Genomic DNA, 26,973 nt, shown 5'->3' on the forward strand with positions numbered 1-26,973 from the left:
GTTGTGTATGTTTTTGATGCTTGCCTTTAAAATCAACACGTAGTGTGCGTGTCTATATACCTAACACATACTACGCACGAGCATGACGTCACCGTTTTCAAAGATTCATGTTTTGGGTGTTTACACGGAAACGATACCGGTGGTGTTTTCAAAAACTTGCACTTTCAAAAACATTTCCAAAATATGCATTTTCAGTCCCCAATCTGCTGTTGTCGTGTAAACGAGCAGGCAAAATGCATAAAAAGTTTCACGTTTTTGGCAGAACAAATTGTCATGTAAATAGCCCCTCAATAATGCTTGGGTGAGAGTACACCCTAAGACTTTAGCTTGACTATGTTAAAATCCCAATACCTTGATTATAGCTTGATTAAAATTGCCTATGTAAATGTACTTTATGAACTGTCTCTAAAAAGAAACAAAGCATTTATAAAGACTTTTGTCTACACCGGGGTTCCTCAAATGCTGACCTACAGCGCCACTACCTTGCAGATTTTAACTCGAACTGTGATCAAAATCACAGCCTGTAACTCTCAAGACCTTTATTAGCTTGTACAGGAGTCTTTGATAAGGGTTGGAGTTAAACTCTGCAGGGCAGTGGCCCTCCAGGGCCAGACTTACGGAGCCATTCTCCACACATCAAGGATCTCAGCCAATTTGCACAGAACCTGGTTGTCACCACCTGTACTTACCTTGTGTAACCCCTCTGGTTTTATTCCCATCACTCGCTCCAAACGGTATTTGAACTGGCATTTCCCGCATGAGAGAACACAGCCTCTAACGTCAGTCATTAGTATGCCTCTTGTGACTAGGGGAGTGAGGTTTACCTGCACAGCTTTTACCAGCTGGCCTCCATTACACTTGCACCAAAGCAGTCTTGCAACCAGCCAAAATGAGCTGCAAATTTGCAGTTGGGGCCTCACGGAGCGGACAGTTTTCCTCTGTGCCATTACACTGAGACAAATTACCTGGGCTTGGAAGGGTATGATTGTTAGCTTTTTAAAGAAAACTTAGCTTAGCCTGAGGTACCTTCCACATGTCCACCTTATAAGATGGGCCCTTGCTTACAGTCCAGTGCCCTCTCTGCTACTGGTTGACGTTTCTAATTTAATATCTTTTTTTTTCATCCTAGTTACCACCATTTCTTTTTCTGATTACTGAAAGCTGATAACCACCATTTGAGGGCATTTCCACTTCAAGACCTGCTCTTATTGATTGTGATTTTCTATTAATCCCTTGATCCTTCAGACTTGAAACTGCCTTGTTCACAAACTCCTCTGCTTTTCAAGCATGGACAGTTCAGTCTCAGACTTGACCACCTAATGGTCTCACAATTCCCATAGACTAGTCCCATCTTTACCTGTTTGTTGCCCAAGGTGGACTTCACTTGTATCTCTAAGGCATTTCTTTCAAACAGTTACACATATGAAAGAAAACACTTCTTGGTGTTCTTGGTCAACAGTCTAACCAAAGTCATTCTCCATTGATTGCTCAGTTTGGCCAGGAGGCCAGCTCTAGGAAGAGTCTTGTTTTTTTCTTATTCCAGTAAGAGTAATGGAGACTTCATGCTTCTGTGAAGCTTCAATGCCACAGATTTTTTTTCTGAACTCTTCCCCAGATGTGTGGCTTAATAAACTTCACTGAAATATTATCTAACCCTGTTGCTTTACTACTTTTAAGATTTATTCATTTCTTAAAAACTTTACTCTACTTAAGTAAGCAATATGTGTAAATATATGTGTGTTTGATTAAATTTATATATATATTTTTTGATTTACTACTTTTTGCGTATGTATTAATTGTTTTTTATAATTTTTTGCTGTGTTTAAATTATATTATATTGTTCTTCCATTTAATTATATACAGGTCCTTCTCAAAGAATTTTGTTATTGTGGTTAATTTTTTTTATTTTTGTTTTTGTAATGATTAAAATTTAATTTTTTTTTGTTTTATTTTAATTGAACTGAAATTTTTAAGGTCTTTTATTGTTTTAATACTGATGATTTTGGCATACAGCTCATGAAAACCCAAAATTCCTATCTCAAAAAATTAGCATATTTCATCCGACCAATAAAAGAAAAGTGTTTTTTAATACAAAAAAAGTCAACCTTCAAATAATTATGTTCAGTTATGCACTCAATACTTGGTCGGGAATCCTTTTGCAGAAATGACTGCTTCAATGCGGCGTGGCATGGAGGCAATCAGCCTGTGGCACTGCTGAGGTGTTATGGAGGCCCAGGATGCTTCGATAGAGGCCTTAAGCTTATCCAGAGTGTTGGGTCTTGCGTCTCTCAACTTTCTCTTCACAATATCCCACAGATTCTCTATGGGGTTCAGGTCAGGAGAGTTGGCAGGCCAATTGAGCACAGTAATACCATGGTCAGTAAACCATTTACCAGTGGTTTTGGCACTGTGAGCAGGTGCCAGGTCGTGCTTAAAAAACGAAATCTTCATCTCCATAAAGCTTTTCAGCAGATGGAAGCATGAAGTGCTGCAAAATCTCCTGATAGCTAGCTGCATTGACCCTGCCCTTGATAAAACACAGTGGACCAACACCAGCAGCTGACATGGCACCCCAGACCATCACTGACTGTGGGTACTTGACACTGGACTTCAGGCATTTTGGCATTTCCTTCTCCCCAGTCTTCCTCCAGACTCTGGCACCTTGATTTCCGAATGACATGCAAAATTTGCTTTCATCCGAAAAAAGTACTTTGGACCACTGAGCAACAGTCCAGTGCTGCTTCTCTATAGCCCAGGTCAGGCGCTTCTGCTGCTGTTTCTGGTTCAAAAGCACACGCCTGTGCACGGTGGCTCTGGATGTTTCTACTCCAGACTCAGTCCACTGCTTCCGCAGGTCCCCCAAGGTCTGGAATCGGTCCTTCTCCACAATCTTCCTCAGGGTCCGGTCACCTCTTCTCGTTGTGCAGCATTTTTTGCCACACTTTTCCTTCCCACAGACTTCCCACTGAGGTGCCTTGATACAGCACTCTGGGAACAGCCTATTCGTTCAGAAATTTCTTTCTGTGTCTTACCCTCTCGCTTGAGGGTGTCAATGATGGCCTTCTGGACAGCAGTCAGGTCGGCAGTCTTACCCATGATTGCGGTTTTGAGTAATGAACCAGGCTGGGAGTTTTTAAAAGCCTCAGGAATCTTTTGCAGGTGTTTAGAGTTAATTAGTTGATTCAGATGATTAGGTTAATAGCTCGTTTAGAGAACCTTTTCATGATATGCTAATTTTTTGAGATAGGAATTTTGAAAAATTCAATTTTGAAAATAAAAAGTTTTTATCATTGCATTATGGAAAATAATGAACTTTTATCACAATATGCTAATTTTTTTAGAAGGACCTGTATTAAAATGATTTGCTATGTTTAAATGATCAGATATCATTCTTCCATATACATTAAGGCTAATTCTAGAACTTTTTATCTTAGTCTTTTTTTTGTTTAAATATCAGATAACACTGCACTAGGTAGAGGGTCAACTAACCCCAAAAGTCAGACAACATGGCCTTTTACTATATTTTCCACTATACCATGAATGCACTTTGAATTGTGACCTCCAGATATATACTGTAAATCGGTCTTTCTGTTGTGTTAAGTTGATAATGGATTTTAAATCAGTTACACTAAAGAGTCATTCAGAAAATGTAGGTCTCTCTTTAATATGTGGATTTATTTCTTATGACACTATTAATAAAACTGTTTTAAATGTTTACTATCTTCAGGGCATTTTTGTGATATCATTATTAAATGGCACTGTTGTCCACCTGTAATCGTTAGAGCATGTTCTTTTGCTTTTTGACCATGTTTAACTATGATCTGAACTGCCCCACAGGCAAGGGACCTGAACCATATTTGCTGGTCAGAATCTGAATGATAATGAGTGGCACACGGTGCGAGTGAGCAGGAGAGAAAAGAGTCTGAAGTTGTCTGTGGATGATTTGCCTACTGTGAAAGGTATGCTCTTGTTTCTGTTCTTTTTCTTTACATTAAATTAGACATTTATTAAATGTACTAATAATGCATGCAACCTGAAATCACATGTAAAATATGTGAAAAAATCACATGTAAAATATGTAAAAAAATCACATGTAAAATATGTGAAACACATGTGAATCTCATGTGAAACATATATAAAACACATATGAAACATGTGATCACATCATATTGTCCACATGTGTCCACATTTGTTTGTGTTCACATGTGATCACGTGTTTCACACATTTACTCCAATTTCAGAGTCCAAATTTGAACTGTCCAATCATGTTTCACTACACCTAAGTACTGACAACTTGAGCTCAGAACATAAAAGTCTTATCTCAGAGACCTTTGGAAGTAAGATCCTAACATTTAGATGAGTAACAAGTAGAATCTTTGAGGTCTTTCTGAAGTCAATAGCACAAAAAGCATCCTCCCGAATTGAGTTTACCAGTTCATCCAGTTGCTTAAACGACATAATCCACTCACACGCTGCGGGGTCTCCGCATAATCCAGGCTTGGCTTTAAATCTACCGACCTGTAGCAGGCCTCAGATCCGACAAAACCTTCAATCACCTCCTGAGTCATCACATCTCTAGTATCTCTGTAGAGAGAAGTTAAATTCTCCCAATTTTCGACAATATAACTCCATTCCGCTGCAATCCCAGATCGTTGATCCTCCTTGACACTCGCACTCAGCACATCCAAGTAAAACTTCTTATTGCCAAGGCTTTGCTGTTGATTATCTTTTGTGTTGGGACCGGGGCATTCATGTATTTCACTGGACAAAAGTAATCACAAAAATATAATAGTCCCTTTGCAATTCTAATTCCGTTTTTCTCCACTTTTTATTATTCATGTCCGTGTAAATTTAAAAAGTTTGGTGGGGAAAAAATTAATTTTTATACACTAGTGTGATTCATCATCACAGTTGTAAACACGACAGCTTTCTTTTTTCATGAGGGGGTTTAGCGCCGCGGTATCTTTGTTTCCAGGTGGAACGTTGAAGAATGTGACACACACGTCTCGCAGAAATCCTACAGAATTCAACCAATCCTATGACGAATTTGACACTCCTGAAGTGTTTCCACTTTTGTGTCCCATATGCATCAGACATTTAGCCAACGGTCCGTGGGCGTGACGTCTGAGGCTGAGACTGGTATATGATTAGGAGATACTGTTGCTCTGTCTCTTCTGTATACAGCCTTACCTTTTATATTAACATCGATGGCTGCAATTGAAATAAGCCAATGGCTTTATTGTGTTTTTATCATCAACAGTTTTTTTGAAGTGTATGGGATACTTGTTATTTTGTACAGTTTATAAACTTGTCAAATACATTTCAATTCAATTCAATTCAATTTATGTGTATTTCACCTGAGTTTCACATGTTTCACATATTTCACAATTGATTTTCATGTGTCTTTTCTGTAAGGGTAGAAATTTTGTAATTTTATGTAATTTTAACAAAAACATTTACAGCAGTCTCCATTCTGTTTTTTTGTTTCATACATTTAAGTATCACATATAAGGAATATAATAACCATTATATAAATGTATGTAAATATTATGTGAATTATATAAATCCCCTTATACAGGTGTTCTGATTGGTTGTTTTGGTCATGTGACCCGGTTTCTCATTGGTTCATTGTCTGATTGTTCACAGGTGTTGCTTGTTAGCTCTTCCCTCTTGTTCCCATTCTCTTTGTCTAGCTTTGTTCTATGTAACCTGCTGTTAAGTGAATTTGTCTCAAGGTCATGCCAAGTCAAGTCTCTGTTTATCTTGTATTTGTTAATGTTTTTGGACTTAAATAAACTGCGCTTGGGTTCTTTATGCCTACCTTCAGTGGATTATGTTACAGAAAGCTAGACCAACAATGAACCCAGCAGTTACTCTCCTTAGTTTGTGACAGGGGACTCATCCCTTTGGGGATTACATTACAAGATTTGTGAGTAATGTTGTGTTGTTGGATTTATCGATATTGCACTAATTTTTCATAATGGCCTGAATGATTTGTTAAATTATTTAATGCCTGACAGCAAAAGCTAAGAAAATTGAAGAATATATTGACTATGCCTTGTTGGTGAGTGTTTCCATATATACTGTGGGTATTGTGGACGAGGAGCCCCACAATACCACAGTACTCCCATGCCAGAGCCTCGTCACATAATGGTCAACACACAGGAGTTCTCAGCCATCATGCCACACCAGAGACAAGTCATGTCAGGGCTGCTCAGCTAACATTTCCTCACGTTGTGGCCTTGCCAGAGTCTGCTCACTTCAGGGCTATCCAAGTCTCTCCTGGAAATGTTTTCGGGGGTGGGGTTATAGTGTCCAAGACAGACGAGATTTATTGCCAGTGTCAAGTCAATTCACCTTTATTTATATAGCACTTTATACAAAAAAGATTGTGTCAAAGCAACTTAACAACATTGAAATGTTTTCGGGGGTGTAATTGATTGTTAAAGTTTGTTCATCATTGAATTCAGTGATGTCATTCATCTCAGTTTACTGCCATGGATCCACATTTAAAATCAGTGCAAGCAGTGACCTGTTCTAGTCTGGTGGTTCCATGTCCAAGTCCGGTGTTCCCAGAGATTACCCCTCTGTCCACAGTGCTTCCTGTGATGGCAGCTGCCATTTTGTGGGCCTCACAGACTTCTCCAGAGGTGACGGCGACCACCACAGCTTTTCCAGAGGCGACAGCGACTGCCACAACTCTTTCTCAGCTCTCTGCCAGCCATGTCAAGGCTAAGGAGGCCATCCATAAAAAGCTTATGGACCAAGTCACAGCCACAGGGGCTGTTCGTGAGTCTTTTTTGCCCCAAGTTATGGACACAAACTGTTCAGGCCCCATGTCACGGCCACAGAGGCTGTTCACAAACTCATTGCCTGTCATGTCACAGCCACAGAGGATGTTCTTTATGTCTGTGGTTTTATTTTCACGTGTAATGTCACTGTTCCCAAACTCTCTGCCTACTTTGTCACAGCCAGGTCATCCATCCATGTCTATGCTCCGCCATGGCCTCCTGACCTGTGGTGGTCTCTTGCCCCACCGCAGTGGCTTTCTACGCAGTCACCATGGTCCATGGTCCTGCACCCCCAGCTCCACCCTGGTTGCCTGCTCTGCCCTGGTTGCCTGTGCCACTGACTTTAACTTGGTCTCCAACTCTGCCTTGGTGGCATCCTCTGCTGGCTCTACCATGATCTTTGGCTCTTCCCTGGTCGCTGGCTCCAACTTGGTCTCCAGCTCTGCCCTGGTTCCCTGATCCTTCACGGTTGCTCCACGGTCCAGGCTCGCCATTGCTTCACGTTCCATGGTCTCCGCTATTACTCCATGGTCTATTGTCCCTTCCACTGCTTCATAGTTCAGGCCTGCCACTGCTCCATGGTCCAGTCCTTCCACCAGGCCATGATCCAGGTCCAGTTCCCCATCATGCTCCTGGCCTGCCATCCCTCCCCCATGATCTCCTCTGCTCCACCATCCTCCTGGACTTTTTACAAGAAATTTATGTTGGGTTTTGGGTGAGTGTTATGTTAGGGCGTCTGGGGCCACACTTGAGGTGGGGGGTTGATAAGTTGATTTTTGTTTTGTTCTTGTTTAGGTTTTCATGTCTTTTATTTTGTAATTCTCTGTCATGGTTCCTTTTGTCATGTGTTTCCTTGCTCCACATGGGTTCCTGCCAGGTGCTTCCCTAATTTATGTGTCATGTTCTGATTGGTTGTTTTGGTCATGTGGCCTATTTTCTCATTGGTTCGTTGTCAGATTATTCACATGTGTTACTTGCTAGCTCATTAGTTTTTGTGTATTTATAGCCCCCTTGTTCCCATTGTTTTTGTCTAGCTTTGTTCTTGTTAGGTGAGTTTGTCTCATGTCTCATTTTTTTTTTTTTTTATGTTTTTGGACTTGGGTTCTTTATGTTCACTTTCAGTGGATTATGTTACACACTGGCACAACAAATTTCAACAAACACCAACAAACAAGGTCATTAGATGATTGTGTTCACCTGCTGGTGTTTGTTGGACAGTTATGCAGAGTCATTTCCATCATACCAATGAAATGAACTCTAACGCAAACAATCCCAGGAGCCAACCAAAATCACCCTTGTAATACACAACATGACTTTTAAAATCTGAACAGATTAAGAAAACTGAACAGATACAGAGAGAGAGAGAAAAAAAATCATCATACACCAAATGATTGAAGGCTTTATGACTATATGACTATTGCCCCAATTTTAGGACTAGTCTGTCTGTCTAGTTGCTGAATATCAGAGCCGGTCCTCAGATATTGGGCAGTCAGAGGCTACAGATTTTGCAGAAAATTGGAGAGTGTATGATGGGCACAAACACAGATTTTTTTATTTATTTTTTTTTAGCTTCAGACTATTATTCCATCCAGTCAGAGGATATCAAACATGTTTGATATTTTGAGCTGATTTTAGGACACACATTATTTTCATTTGTATTGCGTCTCATAGCAATGAGCCACATGTTTCTGTGTGAGTTTGTTGCATTCAGGATGACCTGGAAGTTGATAGTGTGAAATTGTTAAGTGTATTCCAGATTTGAAGGATCTCACACTACTGAACTTTAGTCTTTACAAACACAACACATGCAGAAACATGCAGCTTGTTGCTATAAAAGATGCATTACAAACGGAAACAGTGTTTTATAAAATAATCCCCTAGACTGCAAATTTTGGTCAGGAAGTGTATACCAGCTTTAGATGCCATGTTTTAGTGTGTTGTTAGAGCATCCACAATGGGAGACACTATTTAAGTAGTGTGCCTAATGCCCGACTATTTAAATATTCAGACTATTTAAGTAGTCGGGCATTAGGCATTTACATCCTTTTGGGGTGTTGTAATATTATGTTTTGTTGTGATTAATCTCATACATGGAGCATCAGGTTGTGTTAATTAATCAACTACCAAAGTGCTTAAGTTTACTCATGTTCTTCTTCAGCTTAAGCTTGAGCTCATGCAGTTCAAATAGGAATGCCCTACACTATAATTGGAATATTTGAAGAAAAAAAAATCATATTAATTTTAGATGTTTTAGATGTGATAATGAATTATTAATAATCTGGCAGTGCTGTTCTTTCACTGTCATATTTTCGTGAATAATTCAATTAGCATTGGTTTATTTCAGCTGTGCTGAAAAACCTTTACCTAATTTGGTGTTCCCTGTTAAAAATTACTAACATTTTAATAATTGCTTGTAAATCTTTCATTATGATATACAGGTGCTGGTCATATAATACTGAATTTGGGATTTTCCTTAGTTGTCAGTTATAATCATCAAAATTAAAAGAAATAAACATTTGAAATATATCAGTCTGTTTGTAATGAATGAATATAATATACAAGTTTCACTTTTTGAATGGAATTAGTGAAATAAATCAACAATGACCAGCCTTTTAAAAATTGTAAGTGTAAGTCTTTCGTTATACAATTTTGTTTTTCTCTTTGGAGCTGATCTGAGCTTATGCTCCTCAGTTTGTGAGTAAAAGCATTATTTGGGGATAATTTTGGAAATGTTTAGATCTGAGGTGCGTAAGCCTACAATCAGTTAATTCCAAAAAGAAATACAAAATCTGTGCTAATTAAAAGAAAACCAGTATTTTCAGGTAAAAGAAAATCCTCTCTGGGTAAAAATGAATGGAGCAGAAAATGAATGGATTAATTATCTCATGCACATGGAATGAAACCAAGTTCGTTTGGACTTTATCTTCCAAACTTTATGGCTGGAAAACACCTATTAAAACATCTATTAGTGTGGATTAACACTGTATTATCATCTTTTACTGTCTGCTCTGTGAGTGTGGGGGAGATGCCTGACTGCCGACTCCAACACAGAGAGGAGACGAGAGGACAGGCCTAGTTGGAATTTGTTGATAGAATGTGAACTGGCATTTTAGTGATCCACATGAAATAAACCTTTCATTATTCTCAACACTGCCATGAAACAGGAGAGATACCAGATGACCACACACAGCTGGAGTTTCATAACATAGAGACGGGGATCATTACAGAGAAACGCTACCTGCCCATCACGCCCTCCAACTTCATTGGGCATCTCCAGAGCCTGACGTTTAATAGCAAGCCATACATCGACCTCTGCGTAAATGGAGACATAGACTACTGCGAAGTCAACGCCATGATTGGATTTAAGAACATCATTGCAGATCCAGTGACCTTCAAGTCCTGCACAAGCTATCTGTCTCTGAGCACACTGCAGGCGTACTACTCCATGCACCTGTTCTTCCAGTTCAAAACCACCTCATCAGACGGGCTCATCCTGTTATACAGTGGAGATGGAAATGACTTCATGGCTGTAGAGCTGGTTAACGGGTACGTTATGGAGAACCCACAAGAAGATCACAGTCAGATGCTGTTATGATTTATTTATTCAAGACTTCTATTCCCTATCAAAATATATTATAATCCTTGCAAATGAAAAAGAAAAAAAAAAGACATTTCTAGGTAAATAAATGAATGTGCACAGGTTAGTATGTATTATTATGATTATTATTATTATATGAGAACGGTTTAGATTTAGATCTCTTAAACCATCCGTATTTGGTAGTCAAAGTATAATTAGTATATATAGAAATGATTCTAAAAAGTTATTTAATTTATCAGAGGTTTGCAGGCGCTGAGACAGTATTGAGCTGACTATAGAAAAATACAATCTAAAAGCTTATAAAATATAGTTGATATCATACTGTAGCTGTCACTTTAAGAAATATTTAAGTTCATATTGAGATCTCTCACTTTTTATTGCTCACAAATTGGGGGATTTCTTCTAAATCTCTTGAGGAAACATGCCATTTTATTGAGGTCTTTTTTCAAGATTTTATTATTATTATTATTTTCAGCAAAATGTCAGCAAAAAAATTTCTCTGAGAAAATCAGTTCAAATATTAAAGATATCATATCTGTGATTTTTCTTCCCCATGGGGAACTGAAAGCTAAAATATATTTAGCTTGCACCTGCTAATTGACTTAAATTTAATTTCATGAGGTCTTTGTTTAGTTACCTGCATTACATCTCAGATCTGGGAAATGGTGCTTATCTCATCAAAGGAAATTCAAACAAACCTCTTAATGACAACCAATGGCACAATATCATCATCTCCAGAGACACAAATAACCTACACACTGTCAAAATCGACACCAAAATCACTACCCAGATCACCGTGGGTGCCAAAAAATCTTGACTTAAAAGGTAAATTACACATTAATGTTACTTTAACTTGCCAATAACCCTGCCCTGCTGCATTTTTTTGTGACAAAGGTGAAGATTGTATAGTTTTATGAATTAAATATAATTTGGTAACACTACACTATGGAACACTATTCAATTCTAACTGGTTGCTTATTAGCATGCATATTACTAGCATATTGGCTGTTTATTAGTACTTATAAAACATGTATTAAAGGTGACCTATTATGCCCCTTTTTACAAGATGTAAGATAAGTCTCTGATGTCCCCAGATGTGAAGTTTTAGCTCAAAATACCTCACAGGTAATTTGTTATAGCTTGTTGAAATGGCCAGTTTTAGGGTATGAGCCAAAAAACACGATGTGGGTAGGCAAGCCATTTAATACCAGCGTAAAGTAATGCCACAACTTACACATCTGTGTTCAGATCACCTTTTCTCCTGACAAAATCAGTGTTACTGCAATTATTCCATCCCCTGAATGTAAGCTTTTCCATATTCCAAGCTTTCTTGATGCACTGGTGAATTCAAATGCCTAATTGCTGGATTTCAAATCAGTAGGGGTAGTTTTATGGATGGTAACTGTAATAGTATTACTGAAATCTTATTAGTAATTAGTTACACTACTAGTTACTGCAAAAAGCAATATTATTAAAGTGACTAGTTACCAGTAACTAGTTACTGCCCCACACTGGTCCTCAGCGGATCAGGTGGAGGGAGTCCATGGAGACTCCTATGTTCATTGGTGCATCCCAATACACAACACAACACTCATGATGCCTCTATTGTGCTGACATTAAAATCTGGAGAAATCTGGAACCACTCGTTTGGAGAGACTGTTTATGACTTATTGGGATTATTAAAAAAAAATGAGTGGGTGTATTTTTCACCATTATAGGCTGGCTGATTTCACACACTGCAGCCACACAACTCTGTTCAAACACATTATAAAAGCTATTTTTGCATAATAGGTCACCTTTAATGCCTCATTCTGCATGACCATATTCTAGATCCCTTAACCCTACCAAAACATAACTAGATTTTTCTTTTATATTATTATAAACATTTACAAACATGCTTTCCCTGCCATTACAAAATAACCAATTTTCTGGCTGTGTTTGCAGGTGACCTTTACATTGGTGGTGTTCCTGAGGAGATATACAAAGAGTTACCCAAGTTAGTTCATGCAAAAGAAGGATTTCAAGGCTGTCTGGCATCTGTGGATCTAAACAGCCATTTGCCAGACCTGATGTCCGAAGCGCTGGTCTGTGTTGGACAGATTGAGAGAGGATGTGAAGGTGACAACATATTTCTTAATGTTTAATAAGCAGAATAATGTAATTATTGATGATATAAGATCTGATCACCCTGTCAGGGTTTATTTTGCAACAGTGACCAGCTGGCTATAGACATTTTCATACTAAAAGAAGTTGCTATTTGCACTAAGAGCAAATAGTGTTAAGTGTAAAATAGCAAGTGTAAATAGCAAAAGAAAAAAAAAAGTTAGATTCTATTTGCATTTTATGATTAACATTTGCCATTACTGGTTTACTAAGTTTATCTTTGTAATCATTTCACTCTGAGTATTGTTGCTTTTGTCCAAAGATTTGTTGTATCTGTCATGCTATGGACGTTTATTGTGTCTCTTGCAAATGCAGCAGTTTTCAGTGTCTGCTGGAAACACTCTTGAATGGATAGCATAATTTCTGCTGTTGCTGCATGAAATCTACCTTTCATACACAGCGTTATACCACAAACAACATAAATATTTCATACTGTTTCCATCACACTCCTGCTTTACATAAATGACACATTGACCTTTGTCTTGGCAGCTGCTTTGTTCTCATACAGATATCCTTGTATAGCTGCTGGTGCTTTTCAATTCATTATTGGTGCATCCTCATTTGCTTTCCTTGTGTCCTTTCTTCTCCCTCTTAAGGTTCAAGGGCGGCATGCAAGGAAAGCAAACAAGGTGGAGGAATTGAAGAAAAATGTTTGGAATTAATTGGAATATCCTTTCTCACAAATTAACATTACGCACAAGTTTCTGTCCTTATGTTGTTAATTAAGAATTTTGTAAAAATAAATAAATAAAGTAAGTGCTTTATTAGTTACAGGGAACCAAATTCAGCACTCTTGAGTTTGAAATAAATTCATTAAAAGTTTACAAGGTTGATAACATCAAATCTTTGATCAAGCTTTGCTTGAGACAGCAGTCCCATTTTTAAATGTGCTAATGAGGTATATCTCAGAAAACCCCGCCTCTAAATTAAACTGAATTGTGGTTGATTGCTTTCAGTGGAAATTAGATGCAGAATAACATGCAGTGTAGACAGTGGTTGCTTCTGCATTCCCTAGTGAAACTGCCGAGTTTCATCACTCCTCCATCTCAGCCTATGACCCAGAATCCAATAAAACTCTGCCATGATGAATGACGTGCAAGAATGAGAGGAGTGAGGGCAGAGGAATAATCCTGAGTAGCTTCAGAGAGGATACACAGGTGTATCTTTTATGAAGGAAGTCTTTGTAGTGAACAATATATTCTAGGGCATTCAAAAGATAAAGTTGTTGGACTGGTTTATTTTATCATTTTGCGTGGCCCAACAAGTCAATGGATGGCTGGATATAATGCCTTGACTATTATACTAAGCATTATATGTAGTGTGCAGTAGCTGGTTGAATGCAGTAGTTTACTAGAAGCTAATTAATAACTACTATTTTTTCTTAACTCCCAGAAAACTACTAAGACACTATGTGCAGTACAGTTTCATGTTGAATTTGAATAATGCATAGTTAATTCTAAAGTGAAGATCATGGTAACCCACTAGTAAATGACTGAAGTCCTTGTAAGCTTTTGAGGTTTTAGTAATTTTTGGATAGCAATTCCTTCTGAAGGATTTTGTAACACTTGTAACTACATAACTAGTGGGATACCATGATCTGCACTTTAGAATCTGATCCTAATAGCTATTAATGTATTTAGAAGAAACTAACACTTGTAATTTAATTATTTGTTGTATAAGTCCTTAACACTGGGATTTCAACACTGGAGATTTTACTGTGATCACTAGAGAGAAATCACGTGAAAACAAAATTGAATACATATAAGTTTGAAGTTCAGAGGAATCCCAGAATATTGGCCACAATCGTACAGTCCCAAAAACTACATGTAAAAAGAGTTTATCTGGGAGGTATGAAAAAATATAAGTTTGAAGTTCAGAGGAATCCCAGAATATTGGCCACAATTGTAATAATAAAACATAATAAAATTACACACAATGACATAGTACATACAGAGGAAAAACAAGCTCAGGATAACTCAAGTATTATAAGCCTTTTCTAAAAGTTGGGTTTTAAGTTTTACTTTAAACAGAGATTCTGTAGAACATAATAAAATTACACACAATAATGATTTCCATAATTTGGTGCCAGCTATGGAAAAAGCCTGGTCTCCCTTTCTTTTAAACTGTGAAATGGGAACCTTTAACAGTTTCTGATTTGATGACCTTAAACATCTAGCACATATTTTAACAGTCACAAGTTCAGATAAATAAAAAGGTGCCAGCCCATTTAAGACCTTAAAAACAAAGAGTAAAATCTTAAACTCTATTCTAAAACATACCAGCAGTCACTGCAGAGAGAGTAAGAAGGGGGTGATGTGCTCAAATTTACGTGTGCCAGTAAAAAGTCTAGCAGCTGCATTTTGGACAATTTGCATGCGGTTCATATATCGACCAATACCTACTGTATATAGACTGAATAGCAGTAGTCTAGTCAAAAAGATGATAAATGCATGTATTACTCTCTCAAACTCAGCAGGAGTTAAAAAGCTTTCAACTTTGGTCAGTAGTCTCAACTGGAAAAAAACATGATTTGACTACTGCATTTACCTGCTAATCAAATAACAGGGGAGAGTAAAAAACAACACCTTAGTTTTTAATGGATGATTTTATATATAAAATTAAGCCCAAAGGGAGCATATATAAAGAAAACTAAATGGGGGCAAGAATAGATCCTTGAGGAACCCCGAAGGTCAAACGTGCTTTGGAGGATAAACATCCATTTATATAAACAGAAAAAATTCTATTGTTCAAATTGGTTCTAATTTGAACAAGTTCAGTGCATGACCTTTAATACCCGCACAACATTCAAGATGAGAAATAATGATCATGATCAACCGTATCAAAGGCCGCACTCAAATCCAACAGCAGAAGTATTACAGATTTCCCAGAATCAACATAAAATATTCAATTCAATTCAAGTTTATTTGTATAGCGCTTTTTACTATACAAATCATTGCAAAGCAACTTTACAGAAAAATAAGTTTCTACAATATTAAGGAGTAGCTAATCAGTGGTGACTGTCAGTTTGTGTGCATGGATGCTGGAGCTTGTGTAAATCCTAGTTACCACAGGATGTAAATCCCGTGGCATAACAGAGAAACAAATAGAGACATAATTAGCGTAGCTGCTGTTCCAGCCAAGTAAAATTAATTGGTTTAACCCAAGCTAAAGAATAATAATGCACATTTTATTAGATATAACTGCAGTCCAAAATTATGAGATGCATTATTTGAATGCTTGGCCAAAGAGGTGTGTTTTTAATCTAGATTTAAAAAGAGAGTGTGTCTGAACCCCGAACATGTATTGTATTATCTAAAATATCATTAGAACTCTTAAAAGAGCAGATTCTGTACTGTGATGTTTCGTAAAACCTGACTGGATGATTTCAAAGACTCCATTTGACTCAAAAAAAATGTATAATTGGACAGAAACTACCCTATCAAGGGTTTATAAAAATAAAAGGAAGATTAGTAATTGGCCTAAAATTCAAGAGAACTGTCACAGCAAGGTTAGATTTTTTCAGCAGAAGTTTAACAGTAGCATGCTTTAAATATTCTGGAACAAATCCTACAGAAAGTTGCTTATTTATTATTGATAGGATACAGGGCCCAGTGATATTAAAGAACTGAATAAGTAGGCATGCTGGAATAATATCCATTACAGATGTGGTTAGTTTTAACTTCATAACAATTTCATGAAGACAGTCTATAGAGATATGGAATGTTATATTTTACAGATGTGGTTAGTTTTAACTTCTCATAGTTTATGGGGACAATAAGCTGTCTAATGTCATGTATCTTGTTTGTAAAGTACCTTAAAAAGCATTCACAAGCAGAAGCTGGGTCATCAAACTGCTAGAGATAAGCTGTCTAATGTCATGTATCTTGTTTTCTTTGATCATTTTTAGCTTTTTCCCATTTTCGACATACTCGTCTCAGAGCTCATGCATCAGAATTTAGCCATGGCTGTGCCTTAGGTTTAAGTTGCTTAGTCCGAAATGGGGCAATAGAGTTTAAAATTTCAGGACAGGTTTAATTAAATAAAGTAAGTTGCTGTTCAGCATCTATCTAAATGCTACAGAGCTCTGAGCACCAGAACGGCCAGGCACAGCAACAGTTTCTTCCCTCAGGCAATCCATCTCATGAACACCTGACAATTATTGTGGAACACACAATATTTATAAACTTATACACTTATTTATCCAACACACATAGAGTACTTAATCTACATTTTAATTTGCACATAATATACCTGTACATGCAACTGTCAATTTGTATATTTTTATTCCTTATTTACTTGTTCTTTTTTATTATTATTATTATTATTATTATTATTCTTTTAATATTTTTATATTTTTGTTCTTTTTTTTCTTGTTCTTTTTCTGTTACACTGTGGAAGCTTCTGTCATGAAAACAAATTCCTCGTATGTGTAAACATACCTGGCAATAAAAGCTCATTCTGATTCTGATTCTGAAGTTATTTGAGGGACAGTCAAGAGAGACATACAAGCCTCATTATTGCTTACAAGCCTCATTAAAATGGTAAACAAAATCATCACTAAAAGTAGAGCTAAACACACGCGACCAAATAATAGACTTCTTGGACTTCTTCTAACAACCTGATCTGAAATAGAATAGGTGAACATCACAGGGTTATGATCCGAGAAACTTAAATCCCCATTTTTAAGATCATAAATAGTGACACCATGTAACAAAATAAGGTCAAGTGAATGGCTGAGTGAGTGTATAGGCCCCGTAACAATTTGGACTAAGTCAAAAGATTTAATAAGACTTTTGAACTCTTTAGCAAGCGGATTTGTATCACGTCAGACATGAATATTAAAATCACCAATAATCAAAAGTCAAGAAAATCCGAGAAGCTATTCCATCTAAAAAATGAGCAAACTCCTGTCTAAAATCTTTGTTTGGCTTTAGAGGATAGTAAACACTAGCAATCGCTAAGTTTTTGTCCCATTTCAGATGAAATAACAGTAACCCCAAAACTGGAGAAAGTCTCAGATTTTAAAGTCTGACAAGTGAAGCAGATTTTAAGAACGCATGCTAAGCCGCCAACTTTCCCAGTTGTTCTTGGGCAGTTTAAAGTTGTTCAGTTTGAAGGCACAAGTTCAGAGAAAGGACTCATATCCTCAGTTGGCAAACATGTCTCAGTCACAAATAACAAATTCAGATCGTTGGTTGTAAAAAAAAAGTTAATGTAAAATAAACGTCTTATTCACCAATGATCTGGCCTTTATCCGAGCCATCTTAAGTCAAGTAAAGTTAAGTCACCTTTATTTGTATAGCACTTTATACAATACTGGTTGTGTCGAAGCAGCTTTACAGTGTTAAACAGGAAAATAGTTTGTCAATAATGCAAGAAGACAATAACAAAGAGTCAATTTTCCAGCTAAAGTCAGTTCATTGATGATTCAGTGATGACATCATCCTGTTCAGCCCTCTTCCAATAGTGTCTGTACAATCAGTCAAGATTGGCAGAACTGGCCCCCTGACTGATCCCAGTTTCTCTCAAGGTTTTTCTCCATTTCTGTCACCGATGGAGATTTGGTTCCTTGCCAATGTCGACTTTGTGCAATCAGTGTCCCCAACTAAGCAAGCCAGACACTATTAGAAAAGAGCTGAACTGGATGACTTTTTTATTATTATTATTATTATTTTTATTTTGCTGAAAAATGATTCTGTTATAGTCTTTATGCATTTTTGACAATCTATTTTCCTGTTTGACACTTTAAAGCTGCTTTGACACAATCAGTATTGTATAAAGTGCTATACAAATAAAGGTGATTTGACTTGACTTGACAAAGGCTAAGTAGATCTGGCCTCACTCTGGTGGTGGCGAGATATTCATGGTAGACTTTTCCCCCTATCTGATGAAAGCAATTGACTGTACAGGGTTTACATGTGGTAGAAGAGAATTTGCAGCAGGTTGTTTACTTTCCAGGATGGAGCTGAGGCTCTTAAGAACTTGGTTATGCAGGATGCTCTCACTCCCAACTCGTCATATATTGATGCTTGGTCAGGATCGCTTGGCGTCACTTTTTAATGCTCAGGGTACCCCTTTAGCGTACCCACTTTGTTTATTGCCCCTGCTTGCCAAGGGTGACTGCCTTGGCCCACCAATCAGCGTCTTCCTGACAGTGGATTTTCTCCACCACCATCTGTCTTCACCCCACATCTATGGCCTTATTCCAGCTGTTACAAGCCCAGCTCTTGTACCTTAGTTCTCTCTATGTGTTTTTCTAATCTATCTAATTTTTATTCTTTTTATTTTTAGGAAAAAAAAAAAACCTTGCTACGTGTACTGTGTTAGACTAAACATGACTTATTACAATACTTATATCTTGTTGCTCTTTTGTTGGATTGTTTGATTCTATTGTCCTCTATTGTGTGAATCGCTAATAATATTATTATAATACACATTCATCTTAACAGCAAGCAGCTCAAACTGGCTTTAACTGCAGATCATGACATAGAGTTACAAAATTTGGATTTAATATAAATTTTAACTCCATCACTTTTACCAAGTTTTTGATAAAACCATAATATCCGTTGTGACAACCCAAAGCTTTAAAATGTCCATTTTAGGGAAAAGCATTATATCATTAAAATGCACAAGGCCGGATTAATAACTGCAGTAGCAACATACAGTAGCTTTAATATTTCCTAAGTTTTCATTGGAAATACAATTACTGGTATAATCATGATTAGCAGATAGTTTGCATAAAAATTTTCTCACTTTTGCTCTCTGTTAGACATATAGTTCATCTCTGTTGTGTTGTCCCTCTTCTGTACATGTTTACACTTAATTAAATAAAATTTTTTACATTTATGTCATATTCTCTATGTATTCTTTTTTTTATTATTATTAAATAAAAACAAGGGCTGTCAAAGATAAGCCTTGGAAATATATACTTAAAAAAGATAGATGCATTTAGTTTGTTGTTAATTAAATCATTGTAAGTATAGCACTAGACCAAAGTGTCTTGATTCCAGACATCATACACCAAATGCAACAACAACAACAAAAATAATAATAATAATAATAACTTACAGGAATGTCAAGTTCCTATCTCCGCAGATGCAGAAGCCTGGCATTATTGGCAGAGGGGTTTATGGTTAGTGTATACGCAGATACGCGTATACGCGTTAATCGACTCCAGAGGGTACTGTATTTAAAATGCAGTGTAATATTAAATGTAGTATCTGAGCCACCATAATCTTTGTTGTTGTCATGACAATCAACATCTTAGCTATGCAAAGGAATTAACAATCAAACTTTTGAGATTGTGTGATACATTGATTGCATTTATTTATTTAACTTGTAAGTAAACTTACTTTTACGTGCTGTATATGTGTTTGATTGGCTCATAAGCTTGTGAGGAGCCCTTGTGGTGTGAGTGTCCCCTACATGAATGAGTGCAATAATAACATAGTGTTACTGTAGTAAAACATATGACACCGTGTGTACTGTAGTGATAACTTAGCTCTCGTGCCTGATGTCTTTGTGTCTCTGATGATGCTGTTTCTGCAGGGCCCAGCACTACCTGTCAGGAGCATTCCTGTGCCAATCAGGGGGTTTGTACTCAGCAGTGGGAAGGCTTCACCTGCGACTGCAGCATGACCACATACGGAGGACCTTTGTGTAATGATGGTAAGCGAGAATTTTTGCATCCTGTTTTAAAAAGTGCAACAGTAGCCTGGTTGATATGTGGGGTTGTAACACTAGCAGTGCAGCATGGTAATAATGATGAGGTGACCGTCTCTTTGCTGTTCATTGTTTGTCATCTGTGGGTAAAGTGTGCTGAGCTTGTCATAGGATGTTTGTGGGGTTGTGTGTGTACTGTATGTTGATATGTGTGTGTGTTTTTGTGCATGTAATCTTTATTTGTAATAGGTGTGTGTTGTGTGATGGTAGGTGATGTGTTTGTATTAAGGTTTTTATTATGCTTTTTTTTTTTTTTTTTACTTGTATTCTCTAGTCCGGTTTTGATTTGATCTATTGCATACTGTTTGCAAGTTATCATTTAGATTTAAAAAAAGGGGAAAAAAAAGAGTCTGAGAGTCTTTTCTTGGTGAGGAAAATGTTTAGATTTAATACAGTAAATATACTGTACTAGATTGATTTTCTGCTGGTCTCAGTGTGCTGCAAGTTCTGCCACCACTTGAGGGCACTCATGTGAAGCACACACAACACTTTCTAGATTAAGTATACATTTCTTATTTGATTTATTTTGTGTTTCGGGTCTTCTTTAATTAACAACATTAAACTCACTCAGTTAATTACTCAAGATACCTTCTTGAAAGTATGGTGCTGCAATGGCAGACATATGAAACGACTGAATAACCAGGTGTAATTAGACAAATGTAAGATCAAAGGTAGATAAACGGATTGATTACTTGAGTTTTTAAAGCTAATAGTGGTGGTAAAGCCCTGTGCTGATGGAAATGAAGAATGCACTTTACAGCATTTGCCTTCCTGTGTTTGTTGGGCCACATCTGATTGGGCCACTGTTGATCACATCTCTCATTTTTATTGTATTATGTGTCACTTGCAGGGAATAAATATAAGACAGGGAGCCACCGGACAGAAAGCAGGAATATTTCTATTTAATTTTATTTTTATGATTTTATTTTTGCCATTGTTCATCTTTATTTGGATAATGCTATATGAGAGCAGACAGGAAGCAATGTGGGATGGAGAGAGAGAGTTGAATGGGACAAGACCAAACACTGGAACTTAAACTGAGGCTATCGGCACTGAAGTTATGATGTCATTTTTATCAAATACCCAATAGTGTCAGCTGAGCTGGAAAATGGTTTTAAATGTCATAAATGTTGACATGAAAATGTGGGAAATGAGGATCTGCTCTGATCATCTGCCTTTGTCTGTGACCACATTTCAAGCCCCAGCTGGCCCTCTTTGGACCAAGGTAATTCCCTGAGGAGGCTGAATCAAGCCCAGCAGTGGAAACGCGGCTAATCTGCGGTAGATCCAGATCACTTGTATTAGTTATGAATGGTACTGGAGGATGTGTGATCAGAGAAGAGGAAATCGTGTTCATCATGCTTCAGATACAGGAAGGGTGAGGGTTTCTCACAGAATCCCTCAGACTAGCTAAAAAAAAAAAAAAAAAAAAAAAAAATTCTGTTTACAGTTTGATTCCTCAGGCGGACTGAAAGCTGGAAAGCCACAAATTAAACACCTCAGTCAGTCTCATCTGAGCTCAGTTTGAATAAAATTACTATTCGATTAAATCTTAAATGACTGTAATCAGGTTAAAAGGAAAATTTTAGCCCTGTAAACTGTTGAATATCACTGCTTTCTCAAGCAGATTCAAAAATACATTGCACACATGCATAATGGCATGTTTATATACATCTTATGAATGTGTGAATATATATGTACACTGTAAATGTTACACATATGGTATACAATATTTATAAAAGTGAATCTGGTTCTGAATACAAACAATTTCTAAATTCTCAGCCCACTAAATAAGTTCTTCCCCTTGCTGCACAATGCAATTACATTCAGGACACCAGTTTGTAAAAATAAATATATAAATTTGTGATAGTAACTGCAACTCTGAGCTTTGCTTTCATCAGCAGCGGTCACATCTGCAAAGGTAACATGCTTGCACACAAACACACATTTATCAGCCCTTTTCTTTGTGTGTGCTTCTTTTTCCTGGTGGTTGAATGAGCAGCTTCCTCCCAATGGATGACACTTGAGGGCTAAGCCTGCCTGGCTGCTTCGCCTGCACAGACGGCTCTTTATGTGCCGTGCAGATGCAGTGTGCTCGCTGCTACTGACGTCACCTGGTGTTGGGCAGCAGATGGAGCATCTGGAGAGACAGTTGACGTATGGCACAAAGTCTCTTTTAAGTTGGAGCGAGCAAAAAGTGTCTCCAAAGAAAATCCTTGCTCTACTTTCAGGAAGAGAGAGGGGTGAATCCAGACTCGGAGAGATAAAATAGCTTTAATTGGAAGTGCCAGAGGAAAGTGAGATATTTATGGTTTTAATATGATTTTATTTATTTATTTATTTTTTTTTACAACAGAGTGATGGGAATATAGTCTACAAAAAACAACAAAGCACGCATCCCAGTTTCTCCATTTATGCAGTGTGTTTCTCTGCAGTGTTTGGTGTGTTTTGGCTGAACATTTGCATAGCGGTGATCTCACGCCCTGATTCCACTGCTAGCACTCCCCCTCCCTCTCTTCCTCCCCTTTTTTTTCCTCCGACCGCTTACTCTCTCTCTTGGACAGCCTCCGGAGCTGCTCTGTGCTCTGTCTTGTGGCTGGAAATGCAGCTTGCGCAGGTGTGTGGGGAGATCTCTCTCTCCATGGAGAGCAGGAAACGTTGTCCTCGGGAAAGAGTGTAAATGAAGCTCTCACCATTTTTTGGAGACTCTTAGCCAGCTTTGGATGGATTTCTTGGGATTGCTTCTCTTAAAAGAAGACTGAATATAATATTCAGCTGAAAAACATCAGAAATTCTGATTTCAGAGTTGGAATTCAGAAAATGCCTGATTTCTTGCATGTGCTGATACCTCAGGAAATCCATTCTATTGTTTTTGCCGGATGTTTCAGTCGTTGTCATGATTTCGGGCAACTGGGAGTAATGGTTAAGTAACTGGGTTTGCGAATTTGCATATTATGATTTTATGGTCCATAAATGAAAATATTCTTTCCTGCTTTATCAAATGTTGGATTTTATCTTAAACTGTGGATTTTAAAGAGGACAAACAGACAAGGACTAGGTGAACTTTCTCCTGGCTTGTTGATTTCTGGATTTGTAGTGCTTCTTCTTTAAGGAGGTGTGTGTAAGTGAGCAGAATGGGCAGACAGGTGTGCTGAAGCATCCGTGTGTCTTGGCATTCTCTCACTCTGAAGATGTTGGGTGGCTGGAGGCTGGTGGACTGGCAGTCCTGCTCTGAGATCCTTATCCGGGGTCTGGCCTCAGCTGCCTGCCTCACCCTGTACCTCACAGCTCTCTCACTGGGCATCACGGCTGGATCAGAGCCCCTTGTGAGGACACACGTCACCGATCGAGTCAAGAACCACCACACTGTGCCTATCACTGTTAACAGATCACCTGGGTCTCTGCGAGCAGGACATGGTGGGTAGCAGCATAGCATTTCGGAGCACAAACACACAATACATTAAAACACACAGAGTAAACAATGCAGTGAGATGAAACAAATTTATAGAAGGGCATTTGCAATGCTGTATTTGTTTCTCATTCACCATCTCACATCCTAGATCTTACTAATTTCTCACTCACCATCTCACATAATATTTGTTTCTTATATTAGTATCTTCTTTAGGTTTTTTCTTTAGGGTTTTTATTTTAGGATCAGATTATAACACATCCATAGAGTCACACAATGCAACCCAGGCTTAGATGGAAGTGAGTTAGTGAGTATTTGAGCTATTTTGATGTTTTGACTTCACTTACAGTGTCACCAAAAAAGAATTTGAACACTCTTTCTGTGCTATTATATACCAAAATATCTAACTTTGGGTCATCTGCAAAAAAATGATTCTAAGCTATGCTTGCATTTATTTACAACCAAGGAATTTTTGGCAGACATTTGAAGTCCATTTATTCAGTTCAAACAGATTCCCTAGGAACTGTAGTTTATTACATTAATTATGATACATGGAGGATGAGTGCAGAAGAACTGTTTCAGTATGTGTGTGATATTAGTTTTTAGATGTCTGCTGGGATGATGTTTTCATGCATTATAAATCCAATTTATGATACGACTGTGACTCAGAATATGTCCCAAATTCACCTGTTTACACAGACTGATATATGCACTGATATGATGGGGTGTCGGGTGGATTAGACATGCTGTAAGCTGATTGGACAGTGTGTAAAGTCCTGCTGAAATGGCAAAACAACCAATTAAGCAGTGGAGGCTGGTGGAAATTTTTCTTGGTAGGGCAGTGCCACATCCAACAATTTTTAGCAAACACCATATGATTTAATGCTAAACAGTTAAAGAAAAAGTTTAAGAAAAAAGTTACATAAGGAAAACCTTGAAACATGTTTTACATGAAGATAATTGTTCTACCAAATTCAGGATTAGGTCAAGGATGGTAAATTTAAAATATTTTCTTTTCATTTTCATAGTTAATAATTCATGTATACAGTGCAACAATAAAAATAGTGAGGAAAAATTAAATGATACATTTGTTTTGAGCTTTTTTTATATATAAACTACAAGCCAAGCTGCAATACCAAACAGGACCACCTGGGGATGCTGAAAGGTCACTATACCAGCCGCTTTAGGCCACATCCACACGGAGCCAGAGCTTTCCCTTTCCAATTTTTTTGTTCTTTGTTCTAAAAAAAAGAAAAATTGAAAATCCATAATCACAGCATTGTCTCAAGAAATATTTGCGTACATACAAAACCACTGAAACTGACTCAAAACAATGTAGTATACATGCCAGATCAGTATGTGGTGCTGTAATTTTGCCACAGAGATACACTAACAACAGAGAAGAAGATGTGGAGCATGCTCATAAACCTTGCGCACTGTATTCAAACTTTTTTGCTCTAGTAATTTTAGATTTTTCTTTAGTAAAGCTAATAGGCTGAGTAGCTTCAGCAGCACAAACACAAGCGTGTAGTCCGCCATTGTTGTTGTTGTTGCTGTTATGTAGTGGTTTTTGTGTATGTTTGAGTAGTGTTGTGATGTGGTGTTATTTTATCATAATTTAAGGATTTGTTGTTATTGGGTAAAACGCAAGGGTGTTGTTTTCAGATTTATCCACTCTGGGACCCGGTTTCAAAAAATTGAGGTTTCAGGCTCCCAAAACACCAGATCTGTCTGGACGAAACGTCGTTACTATACTAAATTTTTACATATACAGCTAAACGTGTCTCCGTGTGGACGGGCTCTTAACCACAGCATACAGATACAGATCCATTCAGAATTATTAAACACAGCAAAACACACACACACACACACACACACAAACACAAATAAGATCATCAGTGAACAGTTCCACTGTCAGAGCGAGTGTTTATGTCTGTGTTTGCAGTGCCTGATGCCCATATATACATAAACACCACTGACCATCTCAAACTTCTATATAAAACACACACCAAACATGCGACCATACTGAAATGTGTGTATTAGAGAGTGCACTTACACAGTTTGTTTCTCATTAATAATAACAGACTTTATGTATGCAGTTGTAATTGTCTTTACTTTGATTATAGTTGTCATTAGGGCTGTCCTCGACTAAGGATTTTTCTGGTCGACTATTAGTCGTTCATTTTAAGCATTAGTCGACTAATTGCACGTTTATTAATAAACCATTTAGATCATTATTATGAGCTTTTAATTGCCTACATATCCTAATAAGCGCTCAAGCACACGCATAAAGCTTGCCACAGCACATTGGCAGAACTAATGATTATGAATGTGTCAGGGAAAAACAGTAAGGAGACTGCAAAGGAGAAACTGGTTTGCTTTATTCAGCCCCTACAGTCCAGTCCTGACTTTAGCAGTGGCTCATCTGGGGTGACATAGAAAGCACCTGTTTTGGATTTGAGGATGCTGATTGCCTCAGTTTAATATCATGTCTTGACCATGTTAACAGCAATTGGCTAAACTGCTTCATAAACCCGCCTCCAGAGGGCAATTTCTTGATGCCCCAGAGCTGAAATTGAGACATGCTGACAGGCAGAGGGGAAATATAGGAAAAGCATATATTATATATTTTTGTTATCTTTTACTTTTAATTAGTTAAGAAATCAAATGCAATAGTGAAAACAATTTGTACTCTGTAATATTTTTTCCCTATATTTTCCTAATGGCAATTTTATGATTTGTTTATATACTACATGTACTATGTTATATTTTTTTACTATGTTTTCATTATTTTATTTTTATTATTTGCTTATATACTACACTTTTTTAAGAAGTAAACCATATATTGTCACAATCGTACATGTCTTGTCTTTTTTATTTATGCTTAGCTACAGTGATAGCTGGATGCCTTTGTCCATATTAGGGATTTCCTGACACGTAAAGTTATTACATATATGAGTCCTTTTTGGAGTGTCTGCAAGAGAGCGCCCTCAGGCTTCGAGTATGTTTGAAACATCCACTGCAGGAGAGTGTTTAGCGCTCCGTAATATTCACATCTCCTCATGTTTAGACAATCTTTTCTCTTTGAATTTAAAATTTGATTTATTCACACCAGCCCTTGAAAACCTCTACTTGAACACACTGAACACAGTACAGGGGATGAATTTATGTTTTATTAAAAGTGGGGCCGAATATCCGATTTTGCAACACCCAAGTCTTCTCTTTCCATTTCTACCAGTGATGCTTGATTCAACTTCCCGCATCTAACAACTGCACAGATATCAACAGCG

General features: G+C 37.5%; 1 protein-coding gene across 1 annotated transcript in view; it reads left to right on the top strand.

Moving 5' to 3' along the window:
* Positions 1-3,856: 3,856 nt before the first annotated feature.
* LOC109108178 (neurexin-1b-like) overlaps positions 3,857-26,973 on the top strand; it is a gene marked incomplete at its 5' end in the record, with an annotated part of 133,584 nt that continues 110,467 nt past the window's right edge. Inside the window, 6 exon segments of the mRNA XM_042768406.1 lie at positions 3,857-3,959; positions 9,956-10,337; positions 11,023-11,194; positions 11,196-11,214; positions 12,334-12,507; positions 20,101-20,220. Of these exon segments, the coding sequence (XP_042624340.1) occupies positions 3,857-3,959; positions 9,956-10,337; positions 11,023-11,194; positions 11,196-11,214; positions 12,334-12,507; positions 20,101-20,220 (970 nt within the window).

Source organism: Cyprinus carpio, chromosome A13 (genome assembly GCF_018340385.1).
Source record: "Cyprinus carpio isolate SPL01 chromosome A13, ASM1834038v1, whole genome shotgun sequence".
Lineage (NCBI taxonomy): Eukaryota > Metazoa > Chordata > Actinopteri > Cypriniformes > Cyprinidae > Cyprinus > Cyprinus carpio.